This window comes from Drosophila mojavensis, unplaced genomic scaffold (genome assembly GCF_018153725.1).
Source record: "Drosophila mojavensis isolate 15081-1352.22 unplaced genomic scaffold, ASM1815372v1 contig_36, whole genome shotgun sequence".
Taxonomy (NCBI): domain Eukaryota; kingdom Metazoa; phylum Arthropoda; class Insecta; order Diptera; family Drosophilidae; genus Drosophila; species Drosophila mojavensis.
This window is the reverse complement of record NW_025318858.1, coordinates 10,538,641-10,563,611: the sequence shown is the minus strand read 5'-3', so window position 1 is coordinate 10,563,611 and position 24,971 is coordinate 10,538,641. Positions and strand designations below refer to the sequence as shown.

Here is a 24,971-nt window from a genome sequence, read left to right as displayed (position 1 = left end):
GACGAACGATAGTTGATTATCGAGCAGTCAACTCTGACCGGTCTGCTTTATTTTAGCGCTATTTTGTGTTTATTTTCTTTAAGTACAGTAAAATGCCGTATGCCAATCAACCATCCGTGCAAATAACCGAATTGACGGACGACAATGTCAAGTTTGTGCTCGAGGATACCGAATTGAGCGTTGCAAACAGTCTGCGACGCGTTTTCATTGCCGAAACGCCGACACTAGCCATCGACTGGGTACAACTGGAGGCTAATTCTACAGTTCTATCAGATGAGTTCCTAGCCCATCGCATTGGTTTAATCCCACTAATATCCGACGATGTGGTGGAGCGTTTGCAGTACACACGCGATTGTATCTGCCTTGACTTCTGTCCCGAGTGCAGCGTCGAATTCACGCTCGATGTCAAGTGTAATGAGGAGCAAACGCGACACGTGACAACGGCTGATCTTAAGTCGAGCAATGCGAAGGTATTGCCTGTGACGTCGCGTAATCAGGGCGAGGAAGACAACGAATATGGCGAGAGCACTGATGAGATACTCATAATTAAGCTACGCAAGGGTCAGGAGTTGAAGCTGCGCGCTTATGCAAAGAAGGGATTTGGCAAGGAGCACGCCAAATGGAATCCCACAGCGGGCGTGTGCTTCGAATACGATCCAGACAATTCGATGCGTCACACTCTCTACCCGAAGCCCGATGAGTGGCCAAAGAGCGAGCACACCGAACTGGAGGACGATCAATACGAGGCGCCCTACAACTGGGAGGCCAAACCGAACAAGTTCTTCTTCAATGTGGAATCTTCGGGCGCACTGAAGCCCGAGAATATTGTCATCATGGGCGTCCAGGTGTTGAAGAACAAGCTCTCTAATCTACAGACACAGCTCAGTCACGAATCGCAGAACGATGCGCTTGCAGTTTAGAGCACAATAAAAACATTATTTGTATATTTAGTTTATAATATAAAACAAATAACACCTTAATCTTTAAACAAGCTGCTTATGTTGACGCCCTGCTGTTTCACTTTGCTTGACTTCGACTGCTGTGACTTTTGCTGCTGTTCTTGTTGTTGTTGCCGCTTTTGGTGATCTGCCTCCTGGAAATCGCTGAGCAGCGTACTCCTGTTGGGGTCCTCCAGCTGCAGTTGCTCCTCGACTGCTTCGGGCTGCGACTTTTGCCGCTGCTCGGCGAGCAAATCGAGCGCCGTTTCGTAAATGCGCTGCTCATCCAAGGCGCCCTGCGACTTCAGCTGATCGTAGATCTGCACAAACTCTTGACTTTGTGTACGGCGTTTGTGATCAAACAGCGAAATCGTCTCATGCGACTTGTTCTGCTTGTGCAACTTTCTACGTGATGGGAAACATACACATTATACTTAAGGGCAATTAATGTAGTTATTTATACTCACGCTCGGACCACATCCTCGGCATAGAAAATGTTGCGCACTGGCTCATTGGAAGCGGGCCTGTCGAAGCGGGGCTCTAGTTTGGGGGGAAAAGCCGCATAGACGTCGTACCAAATGGGTTTATCCTCTGCCTTCATAGCGCCACCGCGCAACAGGCCTTGTACTCTATGACAAAAGCCATTAAATGATTCGCATTTCACCAGGCACTGCTCGCACTTACCTGGTGAAGATGGTGCCGATTTTTTCCAGTCTACTTTGGGCCATTTTACTACTCTTTTAATTAATAATAATTTGTTGTTAATATTACGACATGCGCAGCGGCAGGAAATACTCGATGCTTTTTGCATTCGGTTCTTATTTGGTATATTCGGGCTTTTAAGTATGTGTGCTTGCGCGTTTTCCCATTAGCCATTTCTGGTCACACTATTACTTGAGCACAGGCCGCAGCCAGTGCAAGTGTTCCCCGAGTGCGTTTTTTAAAATCGTTATTTATGTGTGAAACAGGTGTAAAATATCCAATATTCGTTGTTCGCAATTTGCAATTGTTGTTGTTTGCCTAATTGCTGTATAGCAAATATGTTGTTCGGCGCTGTCAACACACATAGCGAAAACTGTGCCATTGCCTGTGCGTGTACGTGTGCGTGTGCGTCGTATGTGTGTATGTGAGAGTGCGCGTTTAGTTTACGTTGTTTATTTTTTTGTGTTTTGGGGCTCTCTATCGGCATCTCGAGCAAAGTAATTGAAGTTAATTTAAAGAACGTTGGCAAAATTTCGTCAGCAATGAGCAATTATCAGTCGCATATACAGCAACTGCAGTTGCAACATCAGCTACAGCAGCAGAATCATCATCAACATCTTCATCATCATCAGCAGCAGCAGCAACAACAACAGCTTCTCCATCAACATCTACCGTCACATTTACAGCCGATAGCGACGGCGGCAGCGCTGCCCCAACAACAACAGCAACAGCAACGGCATACGCCCACAGCCACCCCCCAATGTCAATCGACGTCGGCAGCGTCCGCTGCCGCTGCTGCTGCCTCAATTTTGGTAGCACAACCGCCGCAGCCACTGATAAGCAATTCGCTGGCCATAAGGCAGGAGATACAGCGCTTCGAGAGCGTTCATCCATCGATTTATGCTATTTACGATTTAATCGATTTGCTGCCTATGCCGGACGCGCAGATTGCCCAACAGATACGCGATCACGTCGTTTGCATTGAAGGTGAGTCCGCGTGTGTGAGTGAATGTGTGTGTGTGAGGGAGTGGGAACGGTTTACTAACAACAACAGTGTTGCCAGAATTTGTAAGCCGAATAAAGCTAAAATACTTATTAGCTTAGAATGAAATAAAATAATGAAATGATACAAACGAGTTTTTAATATTATTTAATGCCAGTTAGTCAGAGTCCCATTAAATTATTTATTATTTATTGACAGTAAATGGAGGCCTATTGGCCTTTTTCTAGACTTATCTAGCTTTTTTGAACTTTCAATAGCCAGATATTCAACGCTATATTAATTGAATGCAGTGAAAGAAAGGGAAAGAAGTGGTTTTGCTCTGCTTCCTCTGCTTCTGCCTCTGCCACTCAGTCTTTCTGTGTGCGCTGTTAATGTTATTGGGCATTGTGGTTTGCTTTCGTTACCTATGCATGCGCGTGTGTGTGTAAGTGTGTGCTTTATGCTAATCTATGACCGAAAATCTAACCCCTTGCCAGTCCATTGAAGTGTTGCTCATTGTTGTACTCTTTATTCCTGTCCCTAAAAATGAAAGAGCTTCATTTTTGTTTAAAACGAGCTTATTTTACACACACACATATATATATACATATGTATGTGTGCGTGTGTGTGCAGCATGAAATTTGATGCTCCCAAATCTGCCGCTGCCATAGCTGCTTCTTCTTCGTGGTAGTGCGACCAAAGCAAAAGCAAAAAAAAAAAGAACCAAAAGCCGAAACCGTTCACAAAAAAAAAAAAAAAAGATGGAAAAACAAGAGAACCCTGTACTAGAGTGACCAACTGAAAAATACCCTGTAAATTAAAAAATAAATTGAAATATGTTTGATTGACATATTTTGTTTTTAGCTGTTAATTAAAATTAACTCTTAGTTTATTTTAATTAAATCAAATCAAAAATTAGGGTTTAACTAGTTATTGATAAGTAGATTTTGGACTATGCTAATTTTTAAGTCTATATAAGCAAAAAGAGAGAATCTATCCTAGGGACCTCAACAAGTTAAAAATACATACATATATGTATGTATATAATTTACCTAGTATATGTGTTACACATGCACTCAATTTCAATCTACCCCAGATTTCTGCATTACAAATGGGTAACACAAAAATGGAAAACCGGTTCTAAATGGTTTATTAGAAAATCTGTTGACAACAACAACAACAACAATACCAAAAATGTAAACAAAATCGTCAGTCGGCCTTTTCGGCTGTTGCTCTTGTTGTTGTTGTTGTGGTTGTAGTTGCTGCTGTTGTTGTTGCTCGCGTTGTTCGACATGATTTTTGTGCGCTTATCGGCAAACCAGATACTAAAAAAAAAGTTACCTCAGATGCGTGTGGCAGCAGCAGCAGCAACAACAACAAAAGAACGGCAATGAAAAAAGACAGGAATAACTTTTATATGTATATAAAGCACTCATAAATATGTTATAAACCGTTTTTTTTTTTGCACGCGACTTTCTTATTGGCATTGAAAACGCAGCCGAACGCAGCGCAGCGCAATTTGCTCGATGGCGATTTCGTGTTCCAATTGGCATTTAGCTAATCAAAAGTTTTGTTGTTTCTTTTCTTTTTTTTTTTTGGCATATAACGGGCGAGCGCAGTTAATAGGGTCAAATAACTGTATATAGAAAAGTATATAAGGGGGAAGCGGTAGAAGAGGGGCATGAGGAATGGGAAATGACTGCAAAACTAAAGCGATTTGCATTTGAAAGAGGTTAGAATAAATTGATCTCTTAATTGAAAGTTTCTATTTTTGGAACAGCAAATAAGGGGCACTAGAGATAAATACAGTGCGAGCTCGTTAAATGGAAATCATTTTGCAGCGAGATCTCTGTTTAGAACGTAATAGACAAAGCTATATTTATACTATGTGTAATACTTTAAAAGTAAATATTTACTTAAATTAGCTTATATAAGGCAATTTTAAAATATAAATCAATTTGAATGGAATAATAAAAAAAAAAATAATTTAGCCAATGTCTATAAAAAAAAGTTCACATAGTAACTTGATTATCAAAAATAAACAAAAAATCTTCGAATCAGTTCGAGGACTTTTAATGATCTAGAACATTTTTATGGTCCTTTATATATTTAGTTTAATATTTTTATATAAAGTGTAATTAAAGTAATTTAAATAATAATGAATCGATTGCAAAACAGTTTATTTAAAAAGGAAAAGGAAAATGTAAAGACTTTTCTCTCTTCACTTTGCGGGGCTGTCGGGCAACAACAACAAAATTAGATTCTAAACATTTCTTCACATCTTTAAAAATAGCAAATTAACAAAAATATTTATTTGTTCTTGATTTTTTTTTCGCTTTGTTTTTCATGCCCAATTTAAAGGTTATTTGTTGTATTTACATTGAAATATCAGTCTTTAAAATAGAATTTATTAGGTTCTACGACCTCCACAGGCAAATGACAAAAGAAATCGATTCACATTATTTCAGATGATATCAGCATATGAATGGAGCACAGACACGTGCACGTGTGTGCATGTGTGCGTTTCAGTTTATTTTAATGAATGCTAAGCTCTCTTCTCTAGTTTATCTGAATTGTTTGTCAGTTTGTCTGTTTGTTTATATTTGCCTATTAGCTTATAGTAAAAAGTCTGCCGAACAATAATAATAAAAACAAAATAAAGTAAACGCCCCAAGGCGGCAGCCAGAAACAAATTACCCCTCTCCATCTCGCTCTGCCTCTCTGGCGCTGTCTCCCTCTTTCTCTTATCTCTATATGCAGTGGCAGCGCGATCGCAATTGCTTTTGCAATTAGCCCACATCAACTGTTTGGGCTTTACTCTAAACAAAATATGGGGTAACATGATTTTCTTGCATCAAATGAATATTTGACAAAAATAAATAGTAAGCGAGCTGGAAAGAAATTTAAAAAGTATTGCAAAATAATAGGAATTTATAATTAAAATACCAAATCTATATTTGTTACATTTGTATTTGTCATTATTCCTAAGTTTAGTTTGTTTTTATATAAATTTATATTTTATATATACAACAATTTTTATTTTTGAATTTTATATTATTTGTTATATATTATTGAGTTAAGAAATATTGGAGTATGTATAATATATATACATATATATATATATATAATATAATATAATAATATTTAATTTTAATTTTCTAAAAGTAAAAGTAAAATATTTCTGAATATACACTTAAAAGAAAATTTTGCCGTCTTTCCCAAGTATTTTATTTTTACTCATTTGATTAGTTTTTAATATTTATATTGGGATATGTGTATATTAAAAACATATATATTTTATATAATTTTAAATATATCTTATATATTTTATATGTACAAATATTTTCTATATGTCTAAGCTCTTCACCTCATTTGCCAGTTCTATGTTAAGTTCTGCTTTTGAAGTAGGGTTTTAGCACTTGACATTTTTAATCTACTTGTTTGACCAGTTTTTCTTTTTTAATAACATTAAAAAAAGGTATTTGAGTTACTTTTCAAAACTCTCATGCATGGGTCTGCAAGGTCTAGCACTAGAAATATTAGTAAGTGTAGTGAAAATGGTATGAAATTGTGTTAATATAATAATAGGTAGAACTAAATTATTCACATTACGGCTAAGTGAATGCTAAAACTTGAAAGTTCATTAAGAAGTTTAAAGAATAAAGTTTTTATGCTTTAACATTTTCACTTTGGTATATTTAAAGTTAAATTCCGCAAAATGATTAGAATACTAAATTAAAAATATATATATATATAGAATATTAATTACTATTAAAAGTAATCTATAGATCAATCCATAGATTTACCGTTTTTGGCTCTGATAACTGTATAAAATAGCTTATAAATTTATAAATATATATGGCTAACTATGTCATATCCAAATTGAGCTCTTCAACTCTTTCATCAAGTATAAAAATGCCATAAATCAATTGCTTCAAATAAAATTAATTAATTTTCTTTAAAATATTATTCATTATTATTGACATTGTTCATCATCCATTCACTAATTCTTATTTGGCATGCTTTCTACTTGACCATTCTTTCCTTTTGCATATTCATTCTTCTTTCATATTTCTTGCTCTTTGCATTCTTTCTACATTGTTTTGGCAAATAGTTTTGCATAGTATTTCACCTGCTTCAGTTTCTCATGGTGTTCGCATCAAGTTTCAATAACAAAAACTTTTAAATATTTGCATTTGAGATTCCACAAATTTCTGAAAGCATATTTGAGACTCAACTTGATTTATTTTAATATTTTTTTTATTTATTTACTTCTGTTGCTGATTTTATAAAGCGTCGAATGCTTATCGCAATTTGGTTTGTTGATTTTATGGTCGGCTCCATTTGTTGCTTTACTCAATGTACAATAATATTGATAAAATAAATAAAGTTTCTTTTATATTGCGAATTCCCCAACTGATACATATGTGTGCTACTCTCTCTCTCTCTCTCTCTCTCTCTCTGTCTGTCTCTGTCGGCCTTTATCTGTCAGTCTCTTATTGCATGTGGAGCATTCGGAAGTGGCAATTGTTATGCGATATGCTCCAATGCGCAACATGCCATGTGGCATGGGTCAGCAAGGGGAGGAAGTGATGCAGGGGGAGGGGGACTTCAGCAGCTTTGAATGTTGCGTTGATTTTTCTGCGACACATGTGTGCAACAGCAGCAGCAGCTGCTGTGGCAGCGATGCCAGCAGCGCTGCCAGCGTCAGTTTAGGCATGCGTGTCCACTGTCTGGCGCAGCCACGCCCTTATTCCATTCTAACTTCCCGGCCCCCTGCTGTCCCCTGGCTAGTCTTATTTATAGCATAAATTGCATTGAAATAAATAAATAAAAATACTTTCGCAGTCTGCTTAGCTTTGCTATTTCCAATTGTCATTGCAAATTTTGCAATTTTTGTGACCATTTTGTGCTACAAATGAAGAAAACCGAAAAACCAAGAGAAAGAGTTTAATAAATTCATAATGATGATATAAGCATGTGAAACGAACTGTCGATGCCCTGCAAATTGATGAGTCTATCAGCTATATGAATGTCAGCTATATATAATATATACAGTTAATACCAGTACAACTACTACTATTTCTAGTACTATTTCTACTACTACTATAATTTCTATTATCATTACTATTCCAACTGCGATGCTTACTACTGCTACTACTATTTTAACTCAAATTTTGCAACTACAGTCGAGTCCCAATAATTCGAAATGCAAGGGCATCTGATTTATTTTTTTTTTCAGAAATTCAAATTATCGATAATTATGGAGAACAATTTTTTTTCAAGGGGATAGAATATTTTTACTATAACTATTTCTACTACTAATTTAACTAAAATTTTACTACTATTACTATTGATGTTTCTACTAATCTAACAAGCCATTTACTACTATTATGATTATTACTACTGCTATTTTAAGTAATATTATACCATTACAATTAATGTTTCGACTATGTATTTTGATTAAAATTACTACTTTTGCTATACATAGTAATAGCCAGCTTATAAGTGTACAAATAATTTGCTTCAAGTACTACTATGACTACTAATTAATACTAAATACTATTGACTACTTCTATTACTATTCCTAAAACTTTATCTACTACTATTTTAACTAAAATGTTACTACTATTCAGGTTCATATATCAATTGTCTTTAAGCTTACATTCAAGAATTAGCATATGCCATAATTCAAAGAGCATTTATACGTATTTAATGTACATATACATATACATACACATTATTCATCGAAATTATAGTATATCTTGGTAGTAATTCTAAGTAAAACATTTTCGAGTAAAAGTGATAATTGATAAACTATAAACCATAAATGAAAACACAAAACATGCAAAATCTCTCCCTTATCAATTTCCAATAAAATTGTATGACGATATAGCTATTATGCTCATTCCATGATTTTCATATCATTAAACTGAAAACATATTACTATCAGGCAAAAATTAGAACTCCAGATGCAGCAACTCAAAGCTAACTCAAATTTCAAAAATAAACTTAATATTTCTTATATGGTTATTATAAGTAGCTTGAGCTATTAAAGATATGTATATGTGGATCACATACTCTATGGCTTTCTCATGAAAAGCTGTATGGACTTTCTTATGAACTCTACCCACACGTCTTCTTTTGTTTTACTGTTATGGTTCTTATTGCTTATTTAAATAAAAGAATAAAAGAATTTGCATTGTTTGCAATTAAAGCTTAAAAGAATCGAATTCTCTATCTCTGCTTCGTATCCACGGATGATTCATTCTGGCATTCGTGACATGCGACGCGACGCGATGCGGCTCAACTATACAAATTAATCATATTTAAAAATTTTTAACACATCGTTTTATATCTGCGCTCTCCAACCGCCCATAAATGGTGTGCAAACGTGTGGGCGTGCACAGAGCAGCGATATTTCCGCGATATATGTATATACAATATAGAGTTAATATGTATATAAGGCCCCACTTATATGTCCATATAGCATTTCACAATGCGTTAATTGTTTGCTCAAATTTCGATGTACAGTTGCGGCATCGTTATAAATAATTGAATTGAGGTGTTAATGGAATCATCTAGATAATTAATGGACAATTAATCTTGTTGTGGCTCAATTATGTGAAATGTAATTAAGCGAATGTAATTGCATTCAACAAGATTGTGGCGAACTTTGTGTTCACACGCAATGCGGAACTGCACTTATCGATAGTTCAAAAGGCGTTTCAAAAATGTATATCGTAGCTTATCGATAGCAGAACTATCGAATGTAGAAACTCTGATTGGGGGTTGCTATTATTAGGCATTCTATTAATAGATTAGTATTATTAGGAACAGCAACTATCAAATTCAGTAACTATTGCTCGTAATCGTTATCGTATGTTGCAAATTTCAAACAACGATAGTTTCTTCTTCAGCCCATTTGAAAATGTTTTTCCATTAAGTTCTTAACGTTCTAAACTTTTATTAATGTTTCTTTTTATCGTCATCAAATGTGCTCATATATTCGTCGATGCCTATTTTCACGACTTTTCCGCTGTACTGTGCCATCTTCACAAAGTACGTGGTCACATCGACTACGAAACTTTTTGTAATCTCCTGTAGCTTCTTATCCGTGAGCAGAGCCTGATACTCCGAATTGCTGAGGCCCGTCTCCTCCACTCGGTTGGACAGCAGCGACGTTTTGTTGAACTACACGAGATATAGATCATAAGTTACGGCTTAGAAAGACAGCACGATAGAAAGAGAGAGAGAGAGTGACAGAGAGTGAACTTACTTCTTCAAAGATATCCTGCCACATTGTGTTCTTTCTGTCCAAATCCTTCTCAGCTATGGCCGCATTCAGTCTGCTCAAATAGAGCGCAATATCCGCTGAGCGCTTCGTCTTCGGGTCCAGCTTTTCCCGCACTCCACCGAAGTAAGCGATCTGTGCTCGGAATAGAGCGTTCAGTAAATTGATCGTCTCGTTGTGCGCCTCCTGCTCCAGCTGCTTCTGTGTCAGATCATTTGGCTGGGAGGGCGCTGGCGCCGCCAGCAGGCACTGCAATCATAGTCTAGTTGTATCGAAATCCAATTGGAATCGCAGACCTGTCGGCTCACCTGTGCCACAAGCAATATCAATGGCAATCTCTTGTATAGCATTTCTCTATCGGATTCCCTGTCTCTAGCAACTGCAACTGAAGCTAGCGATCGTATAATTCAAACTAAATTGGCATTGGCAATGGGTATAGAAATCAGATGATGAAATGCTGGAGACGGCTGCTTATCAGCTCACCAAGGGGCAAATCTTTATGTCTATGAAAAATAATACAAATATTAAGCATACGTCTGAAGACTTTGCCCAACTAGCAGATACTCTGGCAAATCATATATTTCATATTTACCATGCATTTTTATAGGGTGTGTAGACTACTTGTCATAATAATACTAAAACATAAATCATATATGCATATTTTGAATACATAAATATTTACCTATATCCATAGCTACTTTCTATAAATATTTAAAAACTATTTTAAAATAATTTTTATATTATTGCAGGGTATTCCAAAATCAATTAAAATTGATATAAAATATTGCTGCTATTAGAAAAAAATTTGTTTTCCATATATTGGCTTTAAATAAAATATATAAGTTTTTCCTAATAATTATGTATTATTACTTAAGCAAATGAATACAGTATTTTGTTTATTGACAGTTTTTTTCTCAGAATATTAGGCACTTTCCTCAAAATTAAATAAGTATATATAAATATATGATTTACTATTTTATATATATTCCTATATATTATATTATTCCTTCTTTTTGTTTTTTAATTTAATAGAATACTTAAATACAGGGTATCCAATGACTGCATTAAAATTTTAATAACAATTGTAAATAAATAATTGTTGTTTTCCTGCTATGATTTTGATAATATAATTTTTATTTGGAAACATTAATTTATAGTAGAAACTGCGTCGCAGCCATATCAAAATTATTAACAAATTGAATGTTAAGTTGAGCACGTTTCTTTGATTCTTGTTACTATTGCCCTGGGAACTGTCAAGGTTAAGTCACTGCCCTCGCTTGAGCTGTCTCATGTGTCCCAGTCGATTGATAAGGCGGTGCTCAACTAGTATGCCAAAAATAGTGCTAATTGGGCCCTAATCAATGAAATGGAACTATGGGAATGAAATATATTTCATATATAACCTATAGGTTTAAAACGCACAGCCTGAAAATAGGCAATGATTTTTAAAGGGAAATTTTCATGCTAAAATATACATACTGTTAAAGGCTCTTGGCTGCGGTTATTCCAAACTATTATTTATGAACTGAGAGAGATATGTATAAATAATAAATTAATAATTGATTAAGCTATTTAGTATTGCCAAATGTTAGATTTAGCTTTTTTTGTATATTTATTTTAAGCGCTGAATCTGTACAATGCAAGTTTACTACCTTAACAACACAATTAGATTATTTATATAGAACCTAACCTTCTGATGTATTCAGGAGGACTTACAAATATATATTTACAAGTATCCTTAAACTAAACTTATCTAATATTTTTGGCAAAACCCAAGCGTTTTAATCGCCTTAGTGGTCTCGCAGGAAGCAATCTTCTCGCTAGTCTGCTCCGGTGTCTAGCCAGTCTGTCACTATATCGGCTAGTGTGTCTCCCAATCTGTTCCTCCACAGTAAACAGTTTCAGATCTCGATGTAGAGTTGAGCCGCGCACATACCATGGGCAGTTTGAATTGCAAAATGTAGTTGAATGTCGTTGGTTCTTAGAAAGTGTTGCATACCTTTGCGCTGTAATTAAAATTCCTAAATTTCCCTGCAAATGCCACAATTGACATTATCGTTGCCTACTTTTGGGCATTTTATGAAATTGAATTACAATTATTTATTTACCATCTGCTTGCCTTTCAGACATTATAAAACATTTTGAAAGCCATAAATTATGCATGTGCGAACTATTTCAATTATTATCAAACATATTTAATGCAATTAATAATGATTGTGGAGATGTCATTTGTCAATTAATTATTTATTTGTGAAAATTATTAATATATAATATTTGATTTATTTTTTATATATAATAATTTTTATTTAATGTATATGTGCTAATCTACATCAAATAAAAATAAATACGCTATGTGCTATTTAAATAATAAACAATTCTTTTTTTTTTTCATTTTAAATTTAAGTTTTTATTAAGGAATGTATAAAGTTTGATCGTTGCCTCTTATGAAATTATAAAACAAATTTAGCCACACGCAAAGCTAATCTAAGCGATTAGATTAACGCACCGAACAGTTGTTTTTAACTCGTGCAAATCGCTTCATGACTTTGATTAGCTAAACCATAATTAAAAGTTTAATGTTTCTCTCTAAAATGTAATTTTATTGATTGTGGAATTTAAGAACCCGTAATAATGCCAATAATATCCTTGATTGTGCGGTCGCCAATCATATCGTTGCAAATGGGCGTCACCGTGCTATCCAGCCAATCGGCGAAAAATTCCGTATTATCGTTGACCGTTAGACTTATGAACTCCTCGATTATTTCGTTGATTTTCTGATTGAGTATACGATATTTGGATAGATTCTCAATGTTGGACACAACATTGCCGGTCACAACGTTCACAATGATCTCCTTGATGCGCAAATAGTTGTTGCTGCCGACGATGCCCGTGCTGTACTTGATGTGGCCGGATATGTTCAAATCCTCGAGAGCCATAAAGGCGCCACCATTGCGTGTCATGCGATAATTGGCACCGACATCCGCCTGATACTGGGTCGACACATTTAAGCTGGCGAAGTGGAACTCGAACTTAAGGCGGCTCAACAACAGATTCAGGTCAATTATTTTAATTTCGAACTCGTTCAGGCCGTGCACAGTCAGATCATCGAAAGCGCCTTTGGCGTGCAGCTCGCCGGCATTCAAATCGAACTCCTTGTGCTTAAGTTGTAGGGGAGCGAGGGGGGGAATGCCGTACTGTGGCCAGCCCTGGACCATTTGCACCTTCACCAGCTCCAGGGTATCCACAATAATGCTGGCAATAGAGCGCGATTGAGCTGTAAAGGCAAATGGATTTAATCATCTTCAATTGAGCTACTGCTGACATATATACCCTTTAAAAATAGTTGAACAGAGTATGATATATTTTTGGAAATTGATGTAATAGACATGATGATTTGAGCAAGTATATAAAATATGGTCTCATATGGATAAATTTCCCGATATTTATAGTTGTATACTTATTAAAATTGGTTTAACAGGGTATAATGCGTCTAAGAACATACTACATGTTTGACAGAAAGTGTGTGTGAGAGAGAGAGTGAGGGCGAGGCAGTCCTTAGAGAATATAGAGAATATATCTAAACTTGAAACATAGGCCTGTCTAAGGCTTTTCGAGAAAACCAAAAAATATATAATTTCATACACTTATTTTGGAAATTTGACTTTATGTTAAATCCCTCGAGTTTTTATATATAAACATGAAATCAGTTATATTAAATTCATGTCATATATTAATAACTTAATTAATTTAATCGATTCATACTCAATATCAAACATTTGTCTTACTGCAAGGTGTCGCGAAAAATCGATCAAATTATTTTCCTTCCACTTACCTCCCAATTTTTCAGCAACCTCCGCCCCCTGACATGCGGCCAGGGCCAAAATAATGGCCACCAAAGATAGAGACTTCATATTTTGTATTCTTAAATAACTTGTCGCTGCCAACACCTGATTTTAACTGCGCACCTCGGCTGAGTTGGCGAAAGTTTTTATAAGCCACTCGAATGTCCATTGATAAAGCGCAAGAACTAATTGCTTAGCATGTGAACATTTAAACGAATAAGTAAATAGTAAAAATATAAATATATTTGAAATGAGCTGATAAGCTCAACAACTTAAGATTAGGCATTAGATTAAGGAGATCGACGCCTGAAGAGCTTTGAGACCGTTTGAAAAGGACGTTAACAAACTTCTGAGGAAAAGCTTTACAGTGAAAGCACGCTAAGATGAAACGATAATATTTAACTAACGATTATTATTTATTTATTTTTTTTTTTTTTGTATAATAATTTGTTATCTTTATTTACATTAAATATTGAATTAAATATTGAATTAAAAATAATGTGAAAGTAGCAAATATGTAAATGCTCACAGAGCTAACAGCAATGTTAACAGCAATGCCGGCTTCAGAGTTAACAGAAATATTCACTTAATCACAAGGGAAAACTCTCAAATGCAAGATTAACAGCATAAATGCTAATAAGAATGTAAGCAGCAAAGTTAACAGAAATCTTTGCTCTGAGCACAAGCATTTGCTGAACGCGCTTTATCCCGACATATTATAGGCGTCAATTATATGTGTATGTATGTGTGAGAATTGCTCGATTGCTGATTGGGATTACAGCGCTGAGAGAAAGCTTTTCACTCAAGCGAGTGTGCGAAATACCTCAATTATCTTGAGCTTTTGATCCCGTTTAGGTGTTAGTGTGGAGAGTGAGAGAGATGGCTGACAGGCAGGAACTACAGTAGCGACGGAGGGTTTTTATCAGCAGAGCTGTCATTGCAGCTGAGAGAGAGCTTTTGAGTATAGCGTCCATATATGTGTTCATATGTATAGCAGAGCCGATGGCATGGATAATGGATAATGCTCTGAGAGAGAGAGCGCCCCCTTATTAAGTAGCCAATGCTGCGAAGAAGCTATGATAAAACTCAGTTATCCACTTACGTTTTTGATTTTGAATTCGCTTACACCTTCAAATTAAACTTCGTTTTAATTATCGACAATAATTAATATTATTTATTAAAACAATTTCACATTAATTCACTTCACATCGAAATGTCTTTAATTCTGTAGATTAATGTCAGTTTTTTTTTTTGTCTTTGGGCTATGAGACGATGGAGATGAAGTCCGTGAAGACTTTGACGCCCAAGGGCATTCCAGAATATGTTGCTCATCCAGTGGCGCCCTATATCAACGAAAAGTCAAATTTAAACTTGATTCAATCGCTAGTTGAGTGAGTCCACAAATGCTTTACACTACTAGAATTCCGCTTAATTTGCACTTATATATTATCAGTACCTGGCATCAGATCCTAGCCTATCTGAATGAACCTGATGTAGCCGATAATATCTTTTCTGACGTTGTAAGACATATGAAGGGCTATTAATAATTTGCATACCTGTATACTAACCGTCTTACACTGGGCTGGGGTGGACTCTGTGGTAATTGAAGACTCGATTGGTTTGCTTTTTGAAGAGTTACAGCTTCTACTCAACCACAGTCCAAATCAATAAATCAGATTTATTTGCTAAACATTTCGCGTTTTATTTGCTGCGGGTTAACACTCTCTATGTTATATCTATCCATCAGGCACTGTCTTACAATCAGGTATAGGACTTTTTATATACCCGAATTCCCATTAATAAGGAATAATATAACATTTTTTATGAATACATATGTGCATAGTTAATATAAAATTAATTTATATAATAATGAAGCCAAATTTTCTTTTTTATCGAAAGCAACAATTCAAGATTACAACTAAGGTCTATATAGATCTATAGACTGTGTCACCTATAGGAAATGTTTATAGATCATAATTAGTCAATTATCTATTTGCTCCTTGCCACACTTAAAAAGACTTCGGAACCAACAGAAAGTTTTGAGCTCCATTGAAGTGAAAGTTAATGTATTTATTTATTCTTTTATTACAAAGAAGGCTTTAATCAAATACGAAGCTTTTCACATATTGTTTACTAGTCCAGCTCTGGGGGAATGCAGACCTCCTTCTCACCGCCCTCACCGTCGCTATTGATGATATCGGTGATACTGATATCGTCCAGAACGCTGTTCACTGCGGGCAGAGCAACACTCTCAATGGTCTCGGCGATCAGATCCTCGTTCTCATTGATGACCATCTCAACGGCCTCGGCCAGATAATCGTTCATCTTCTCGTTAACGGTGCCATCGCCGAGCATGCCCTCGATCTCGGACTCAACAGAGCCCAAGTGAGTGCGCACATCGAGAGTCTTCAGCTTAAGCTTGCCGTTGAGCACACCCAGAGAGTATTTCAAGGTGCCCCAGATAGACATATCCTTGATAGCGAATTTGGCATGACCGGCGCCAATCATCTTGATGGTGAAGCCATATTTCTTCAGCTGCATATCAATGTCGTAGATGGTGTCCACATTGACGTCGCGGAAATTGAACTTGAAGTTCACTTTGCTGCTGATGGCATTCACCTTCATCTCCTCGATATCAAAGTCGTTCAGGCCATTGAGACGGAAATGCTCGACGCTGCCCTTCATTTTCAGTGCATCCGTATCGATATCGATGTTCTGGTGATCGATGCGAAGCGGAGCAATTGGCGGGATGCCCAGGCCGGGGAAGCCACAAGGCATCTGCTCCTTCATGCCCTCAATGACATCAACCACTGTGCTGGAGATTGATCTGGTATCTAAGAGAATGCAGAAACCAAATTAGCTGAGCTCTGACTGTCTCTCCCTCTCCCTCTCTCTGTCTCTATCCACTCACCAATCGAGTCGCCCACAGCAGCGGCATTTGCGCACGCAACAAGCGCCAATAGAGCCACAAAGAGTTTCATATTTTTCTCTCGTATAATAACTGAACCAAATGCCAATTGTATTTATACTGATCGTTATGGTCTACGTCCAGCTGGCTTTTATAGACGCCCACTTCACCACATGGGGTCCGCTGATAAGAGCTACCGAAGTCGATAATAAAATCGCCATAGCCATCGATTGTTGGACATACTACAACAGGGTCTAATCTGAACGATTTTTGGCAAAAAAAAAATATATATATATTAAATATATTGAAGTCCATTTCTTAATTAACAAGCCGTTACTTATCTTGTCTATCAAAAGTTGAGATGGGCCAAAGGGAGAGGCGGCTAATAATTTATTAATAATTTCTTAGTCTTTCTTTTTCTGTTGGCGAATCACCATGACCTAACCAAGTTTCCTGATTCTTGATTGGGCAAGGGTTTTCTTCTTCTTCTCTTTGTGGGCTGTTCTATGTGATTTACAATGAGCGCTTTATCAACAGAGCTTAAGATGGATTAGATGTAGGAATTGAAGTGATTTATAATCTTATTGTTCTTTCAATCAACTTGTTGAAAAGTGTTTATTTATAGGTTTTAAGATGTAATGATAAGGCAAAAGGCAGTATTGAAAATTTGTTGCGCTGGGCTGGGCGACAATTCAAGGAATTTACTAGAACTTAGCCTGGATTGAATAGTTCATTATAAAATTATTATAAAAATTAAAAAATAAATTTCTAAAAAATATATATAATTAAAAATAAATAAATAAATAATTATAAATGAATAAAAAAAATTTTTTTTTTAAATAAAAATAAAAAATGAATTTATATCAATTATAAAAAATAAAAGAAACCAATTTAAATTTAAATATGTCTTATAGTATATATAATAGAACTATATGCAACCTTTGTTGGTTTCAATTTTAAACGAAACTTCCTATATTTCTTAACGAGCTATCGCTCCTTTAATCAAAACAATCAAAAGTTTATTGAATTGATTTATAACTGTTACAGTCGTAAGCTCTACGTGTGATCGTCTATTGTATGTTGTCTATGGGGTATGTGAGAACACCTGCTGAAGCTATCGAAGAACACCTGCGAAAAAAAAAACATTTGACGCACTAATTGCTCGTATATGAAATTTGACTACATATATATATGTATATATAAAAAAATATTTGAAAATAAATCATTGGGACACATTGATTGGCCATTTGGATGGGGATGTCAAGATGTCAAGATTAGACTACAAGTGTTTTGTACTTTCCTTATAGTGCTCTATATATAACGATGGGCCGATTACCGTAGCTACTTCGAGAGTATGATATAAATTATAAGCGAAATTATCAATCTAAATATAATTTGTGCAAATTGCTAAGCCTAATCTCTGGTTAGATGATTTATATGGGCTTTGTTCCGCATGGATTAGCTGGGCTTTGGTCATAAACCCCAACTGCATCTACTTAGTGTAAATCCTGGCTATAAAAGCCATGAGCCTTAGCCATTTACCAATTAGCTAAAAAGCCAAACAATGAAGTTGGGCGTAGTTTGTTTTGTTACCCTTTTGGCCTGTGCATCGGCCTATGAGGTGGACCTCTTGACCGAGGATGAGTTTAATCAACTTGCCGATCCCAATCGTAAGTTCAATTAGAATTTGAAGACTTTTACAATTTATTTTCAACGGATTGAATCTCTCCGCCTCTGCCGATGCTCAGCCCAAAACCCAGAAGTGTATGGCCTGATATTGAATTCGCAGGCCAAGAAGGCCGTGAAGAATTTGGTGGAACATCTGCCCTGTGGCTTTCCTGAATACGGAATTCCTCCATTGGCGCCCTACACCAATGCTGAACTAAATATTCATTTGGCTGAATCGGTTGTTGAGTGAGTTCTCAAATGATTGCAACTTGTAGGACTTCTCTTCAATTTAGTTTATTGTTGTATCAGTTCCTTGCTGCAGTTTCTGCGCTTCCGTTTCGATGGCTTGGATACCATGGAGATCAAGAAGCTAAAGGTCAGCTACACCTTAAACAAGAAGGTTCAGTTCCATTTCAAGTTCAAGGAGCTAAAGGCCAGCGCTCACTTCCTGAACAGCGACACGTTGATCGATTTGCTGCAGGAGTTGGGTCTCTCGGTACGCTACGAGGGCAGTGGACCACTTGCCTTTAGCCTGGAGGATCTAACGATTCAGGGCTCGTTCAAGTACAAGATGCCCTTCATCTTTGGCTCGATTAAGATCTACAAATTCGAGTGTGCCGTTTCTCTGGGCGGTGTCAACTCCCACATTGGCGGCATTTTGGGCAATGGACGCATCAATGAGATGATCAACGATATTGTGGACTATCAGGTGCCCGCGTTCATCAATGGACACCAGAAGGAGATCAGTGCACGTATTGAGTCATTCTTTGTGCCTTTGGTCAATGAACGTCTGAAGGGTCATAAGGTGTGGTTCCTGCTGAAGCAACTCACCAATACCACCAAGAAATGTAATCCTACACCCGCTCCTTGGCTGGCCATCCAGTGAGCCAGAGCCACAAATCAAGCAAATCAAGTAAATCAATAAATCAGATGGAGCCTTTCAATGATATGCGACTTTAATTAGCTATGCGGGGTAGCTCTCTCTGGATTGTGCCTATCAAGCATTATCATGCTACAAAACTCTTATCGCTCACGCTTGTGGCTATAAAAGCTGCCATCGGTGTTGGCTGACCAATCAGTTGCAAGTTGAGTTTCATTCGAAGACATTCAGCATGCGTTTTCTAATTGTTTTGGCCGGTCTGGTCGCCATTTGTGCTGCGGGCACATTGCCCAAGGAACAGTTCCAACATCCGCTCGAGCAGCGCCTGCTGCAGCTCGCCGATCCGAATGGCGATATCGAGCTATTCAATGAGCCCGAAGGTGAGCGTTGATCTGACCCGAATGACCTAGTCGAAGTTGAGACAATTCTGAATTTGTACTTATTTCAATTAGCTGTAGCTACTCCACGCTTTGTGATCTCGTGGCAAGTGCGTCGCATGATCCGCAAACTGCAAAAGCAAATGCCCTGTGGATGGCCCAATCTGGGCATTCCCCCATTGGCGCCAGTGCGTGTGACCGAGGCGAATTTGGACTTGAAGCGCGGCATTGTCGACACGATCAATCACATCTTCCATCTGAAGATCGCCGGTCTGGACGACTTCAAGATCAATCAGTTCAAGCTGAATGTGATCTCATCGAAGATCACCTTCGATTTTCTATTCAGCAACATTGATACAACAGCGCAGAAGTACGAGACCGATACGCTGATCGATGCACTGCGTCAGCTGGGTCTCTCTGTGGAATATGAGGGCGATGGCTCCATTCTCTTCGATCTGATCAATTTGCGTATCAGCGGCACTCTGAAGTACAAGCTGCCAGTGCTGTGGGGCTCCGCCAAGATCCTTTCGCTGAAGACCAACATTGAGCTGGGCGCCGTCGATTCTGATATTAGCGGCTTCATGGGCAATGGCAAGATCAATGCGGTTATCAATCGCCAGCTGGAGAATCTGCTGGTGAAGGTCATCAATAATAATCAGGAATCGATTTCCGATATCATTGAGGATGCGATTGTGCCACGTGTCAACCAGGTGCTTAAGGGCAACGACTTCTGGACTTTGGTCGATTTGATTTTCTCCAGCAGCGAGGGTGAAAACGAGGATGATCCAATTGTGGTCGACTGTGTGCCACCAGCAGATCCCTGGGCTTAAATTACAAATGATATTCTAGCTTGAGCAAACGACGATTGCTTCAATAAAGCTTTTAAATTTCTTTTGATAGAATTCTTTGATTTTTTCTATAGATTTGATAAAATGAAGGGTTGGGGGAGCCACTTGGGCGTATAATATTTAAAAAAATATTTATTATTTTGTAGTTATTTTATTTAAAATTTACTTTTTTCATTTTATTTTCAAATGTTGCTTAATTTTATATATTTTATTCTTTTATTAATTACTTGGTTTTATTTACTTAAAAAAAAAAATTAAAAGAAAAAAAATATCTTTAACTTTTTATTCCTTTATTAATTACATTATTTTATTTATTAGAAAAAAAATACTTTTTAATTTTTTTCTTTAATTTTTTATTATTTATAATTTATTTATTTTTCTATGATTTATTTGTACCTAAATGAAAATATATATTTTTTATATAATAATATTTATATAATATTTGCTGGTTAATTTTATATTTTTATATTTTATATATATTATTTAAATTTGGTATTTCAACAACACAATGATAGTTTTTTATACATATATTTCATTCGGAAATATCACTGCTGCTTTGGCTTCCCCTATATGTAGTACACCCTGCTCTTCTGTGTCCTCTTAAGAAACCTTATACCTTCGCTTGTAAGCCATTAGATCGTAGCCTACTTTCAGGCAGTCTCTCCCCAATGTTATCGACACTTTAAACACCTGTTCTTTTTCGTGCAATCTAATCAGCAAGCAATAGATTTCTCTATCTGCTGCTGATTTTAGCACCTGGCAGCTGCTACTGGTTTAGACTTTAGTCAATCGAAAGCTTTCGAAATGCGCAGCTTGTTTCTAGTGCTGATTGCCTTGCTCGGCTGCTCCTTGAGCTCGGGTCGCGTTCTCTTTGACGATGATCTGCGAGAGTTGACGGAGTTTTTGCGCTTGCAAATGCAGTGCGGGTATCCGGCTAAGGGCATACCCATCCTGGCGCCCGCTCAATTGTCCTACAAGGAGGTGGATATTCAAGCGGATGCGTTTAGGTAAGCTCACGAGCCAAGCAGAGGCAGCAGCTACAGTTTCTCTACTCTCCCTTTGCAGTGGGCGTGGCAACTTTACGAATATCTCTATTGTGGGTCTCGATAGCTTCGAGTTCTCTCAGCTGCAGTGGAGTAATATATTTCATACCATTAAATTCGATGTGAGCTTTCCCAGCATTCGCTTGAAGGCCGAGAACTACAAGTTCGATCTGAGGCGCTTCCTTGGCGCGACTGCCTCGAATAAGTGTGACGGTGTCTTCGATGTGGAACTACTTGATGTACGAGCCAATGGCAGCTTCGTGCTGCGTCCCTCGAGTCTAACGAATGGCATTCATGTCACTCGCTGGAATGTCGATTGGCAGCTGGGAAATGCCATCTCTCAGATCACCGGCACTGGCAGCAAATATCTGGAAAAGTTCATCAATTCCGTCCTTCAGGACTTTCTGCAGTTGCTCATCAATGACAATCCCGAAGAGATCTCACAGTTTATGGAGCAACTGCTTGTCGCGCCACTGAATACGGTGTTTGGTAATGTGGCCTGGTATGAAATAACTGCGATCATCTTGGGTCTGGTCAATGATGTATTGCCCGTCGAACCCATTTGTTGAAGAGCCCATTCAAGATAATTTCCCTTTGACTTAAATAAAGTGCTAATAATCTTTTATTGGTCTGGTCTTTAAAGTTTTTTGATTAATTTCTGGAGATTTCAAAGTATGTTATCAATTTTTAGGGTTCTCCTATCCTGCTCACTAATGGTATGGCAATAGAAAATTTGTTATTTGAAGTGGTAGAGGGTTGGAGTTAGGAATATAGATAACGGATATATTTGTGCTGATTTGGGGACGTGTTAAATGCGGAAATACTTTATCTGTTATATATTTTTAGCTAAATCTAAAGCCCGAATGTACCCCATGGCATGACTATTCTGCAGTCGAAAGTTCCCGATTTTAGCATGTTTATCGATTTTCAGTCTGAGGGATTATCCTATATATTAAAGACGATTATTCTCTCTACTGCTTATTGTAAATATTCCCATTAGTGAGGAAAACTGATTCGTTTTTTTTTAAATAGAAATTGAGTAAAATATTTTTACTCAAATTACTTTACAAATTTCAAATGATTAAAAAATTCTGTTACTCAAATTCCCTTACCCATGAATCAGTATTCTGTAATTTGTCTTGATTTTATACACACTAATCTATAATTTTCGATCTCTATTTGCAGGTAATTACGATTAGATTTGAATTAAACAAAAAATGTGTATAAACCATTTATATATATTTTGAGTAAGTATTGAAATCTTATCAATTTATGGCACAAACTTGCAAATCGCTCTAATCGTTTCAACCATAAATTATGGCTATAATACGAAAGCAGAGGCTACGCAAGGCTGGCCCAGGCACCAATAGCAATTGGGAAGAAGAGAAATGAAAATCCATAATCGGATTTGGCGAGAGTCGTCAGCGGGATATCTCAATTCGTCGTTTGTCGGACGGCGAGAGTTCAAACCAATGCACGAGGCTGCTGCCACGCAGCAGGACAACCAACGGGTGGTCCTCAAATGGTTCAACACTTCCTCAACCTCAAAATGTGCTCGAAACACCCGTTCCAAAATCGCAGCAGATGTTTTAGGTTTACTTTTTTTCTGTTGCTCTACCACTAGATATTTGATTTTTTTTTTTGTCAACTATCTATTTTTTTGTTGTTGCTGCTCTTGTAATATCATTATTTGTTTGTTAATTAGTGGAGAGAAAGAGGGAGAGAGAGGGAGCAGTGAAGCGATTTGGTTTATATTCATATGGCTGCTGATTTCTTTTAGCATTCGATGTGGCTCATTTCATTTGCAATTTATGAGTCCTTACGGCGACGCACACCTTGCGCACGCAAAAGGAGCTGACCGAACACACACACACACACACATACAGAGAAAATGTCCTTTCATAAGTAGTACGTGCTCTCGGCCATCCTGCGGCGTTTGCATTGTCCGCAAACGCAGTTTTACGAGCTAAGGAACAGCCTGCGCTTTGTTTATTGTCTCGTTGATTGCGATTGTGGCCTTGTTCCCCATTCAGTCGATGCCTTGAACATTTGCACTACTTTGGCCAACAAAGTTTCGCTTTTTCTTCTTCCATGTATTTCTTTCTATTTTATGTTCATTTTGTTGACATTTACGATGCAATTTTCGAAAAGCCCTTAAATCATAGCTGGGCCCTCGGTCAATACTTTCCCTATGCAGTCTGACCCTCTTCCATTGCCTCGAGTGCCGATTTCGCTTGGCCCAGTTTGATTAGCCTCAATTTCAACTGCAATTCGTTTTCGGTATGCTGCATAGATTTGCATGTGCTGAGAGTCTGGGTTTATGAGTCCAAAGTATCTAACTATCATACTTGTGGGTAAGAGTTATTTATATATTGGCTGCAGCGACTGTTGATGAGTCTGTTGATAATTTATTTTAACCTATTCGATATATACATTTGTAAATTAATTATATACTATAAATTATATGAATATGTATTATTTATAAATTATATTATTATATATGAATTATACGAATATGTTTTATTTTTTTATAATAACTTGTTGATATGCAAAACCAATTTAAATTTAAATTAAAAAAAAAAAAATTTGTTTTCCACTAAAATCAAAGTTGATATCGTTATGATTTCTTTTGAGTTAAAGAACTATTTTCTAGCCCCTTACTACTCTTAATTGTGTTTCCCACAGTTTTGTTTAGCCCAAAGCTTTTGCTTGCCAAAAACATTCCACAAATTACTTCAATAAACCGCAACATTCCGTTTTAGTTTTTACTTTAACTTAACAAGAAACTTTCTGCTCCCTTTGTCTACCCTTAATACCTCTTTTAAACGCAGCCACCGCAGAGCTTTAATTGCCTCTGGCTATAGCTGTATCTCCTTCGTCCTTTCTGCTCCTTCTTGCAGTTAATTGAAAAGTTTATGCGGCTTTTGCCTTTTGGCTTACAGTTGGCAAGTTGCAAATATTTGCATGTTCCAGTGATACTTGAGAGCAACTAGTACTACATAATAAAACCCAAATGGGGCGGAGTAGGGCTATCAACAAAAAAGAAGAAAATGAGAAAATGTAAAAGAAAAGGGGTTGCGTATGTCATTTGAGAATTTATGACAGGCGGCACTTGAGCGCGGAATTGTTAAGCACGAAAATTAAGATTCATTAGCAGAGCTCAAAAGAGAGAGATAGAGATGCAGAGAGAGGGAGAGACAGACAGAGATAGTACAGCAGATAACCCTTGCTTAAACAATGGCCGTCTGCTGCACATAAATCAAAAGTTTTTGGCAAAAAGTCCTGATACGCAGATAGGCGGAAATCGAGGGCATGTTGTGTTGCCTAGGAGTCTCTTAAAGGGGTTTCCCTTTCGGCTCCACTCGGTGTTTGTTTATTCAAGGATGTTTTTTTTATTTGCTTGTTCTGCTTCTTGTTCATCTGTTTGCCTTGTTGCGCATTAAATGAGTTTTAATTTGAAACGTAGTTGCGACGCCTTTTGTGCATAAC

At 37.0% G+C, this 24,971-nt stretch overlaps 9 protein-coding genes across 9 annotated transcripts in view; 5 read left to right on the top strand and 4 right to left on the bottom strand.

Annotated features, from left to right (window-relative positions):
• Positions 1-8: 8 nt before the first annotated feature.
• On the top strand, positions 9-991 carry LOC6576485 (DNA-directed RNA polymerase II subunit RPB3). Its single transcript, XM_002002438.4, has one exon. The coding sequence runs from the start codon at positions 93-95 to the stop codon at positions 918-920; it is 828 nt and encodes a 275-aa protein (XP_002002474.1). The 5' UTR covers positions 9-92; the 3' UTR covers positions 921-991.
• LOC6576484 (probable 28S ribosomal protein S23, mitochondrial) lies at positions 916-1,761 on the bottom strand. The gene is made up of 3 exons (XM_002002437.4): positions 1,623-1,761; positions 1,406-1,567; positions 916-1,343 (listed from the first exon to the last, which is right to left on the bottom strand). Exons 1-3 carry the CDS (start codon positions 1,664-1,666, stop codon positions 977-979), a joined length of 573 nt encoding a protein of 190 aa, XP_002002473.1. The 5' UTR covers positions 1,667-1,761; the 3' UTR covers positions 916-976.
• Positions 1,762-1,827: 66 nt separating this feature from the next.
• Positions 1,828-24,971, top strand: part of LOC6576475 (centaurin-gamma-1A) — a 78,076-nt gene continuing 54,932 nt past the window's right edge. The window contains exon 1 of the mRNA XM_015165190.3: positions 1,828-2,627. Coding sequence (XP_015020676.2) covers positions 2,183-2,627 — 445 coding nt within the window. The 5' untranslated portion in view covers positions 1,828-2,182. The remainder of the gene's footprint in view (positions 2,628-24,971) is intronic.
• Positions 9,565-10,334, bottom strand: LOC6576482. Its single transcript, XM_002002435.4, has 3 exons — positions 10,225-10,334; positions 9,902-10,165; positions 9,565-9,816 (listed from the first exon to the last, which is right to left on the bottom strand). The coding sequence occupies exons 1-3, from the start codon at positions 10,264-10,266 to the stop codon at positions 9,592-9,594; spliced, it is 531 nt and encodes a 176-aa protein (XP_002002471.1). The 5' UTR covers positions 10,267-10,334; the 3' UTR covers positions 9,565-9,591.
• On the bottom strand, positions 12,496-13,885 carry LOC6576481. The gene is made up of 2 exons (XM_002002434.4): positions 13,749-13,885; positions 12,496-13,190 (listed from the first exon to the last, which is right to left on the bottom strand). Exons 1-2 carry the CDS (start codon positions 13,825-13,827, stop codon positions 12,532-12,534), a joined length of 738 nt encoding a protein of 245 aa, XP_002002470.1. The 5' UTR covers positions 13,828-13,885; the 3' UTR covers positions 12,496-12,531.
• On the bottom strand, positions 15,808-16,789 carry LOC6576479. Its single transcript, XM_002002432.4, has 2 exons — positions 16,670-16,789; positions 15,808-16,592 (listed from the first exon to the last, which is right to left on the bottom strand). Exons 1-2 carry the CDS (start codon positions 16,737-16,739, stop codon positions 15,892-15,894), a joined length of 771 nt encoding a protein of 256 aa, XP_002002468.1. The 5' UTR covers positions 16,740-16,789; the 3' UTR covers positions 15,808-15,891.
• On the top strand, positions 18,211-19,278 carry LOC6576478. The gene is made up of 3 exons (XM_002002431.4): positions 18,211-18,336; positions 18,415-18,580; positions 18,644-19,278. The coding sequence occupies exons 1-3, from the start codon at positions 18,231-18,233 to the stop codon at positions 19,218-19,220; spliced, it is 849 nt and encodes a 282-aa protein (XP_002002467.1). The 5' UTR covers positions 18,211-18,230; the 3' UTR covers positions 19,221-19,278.
• Positions 19,402-20,493, top strand: LOC6576477. The gene is made up of 2 exons (XM_002002430.4): positions 19,402-19,594; positions 19,667-20,493. Exons 1-2 carry the CDS (start codon positions 19,447-19,449, stop codon positions 20,419-20,421), a joined length of 903 nt encoding a protein of 300 aa, XP_002002466.2. The 5' UTR covers positions 19,402-19,446; the 3' UTR covers positions 20,422-20,493.
• Positions 21,225-22,107, top strand: LOC6576476. Its single transcript, XM_002002429.4, has 2 exons — positions 21,225-21,446; positions 21,505-22,107. Exons 1-2 carry the CDS (start codon positions 21,244-21,246, stop codon positions 22,049-22,051), a joined length of 750 nt encoding a protein of 249 aa, XP_002002465.1. The 5' UTR covers positions 21,225-21,243; the 3' UTR covers positions 22,052-22,107.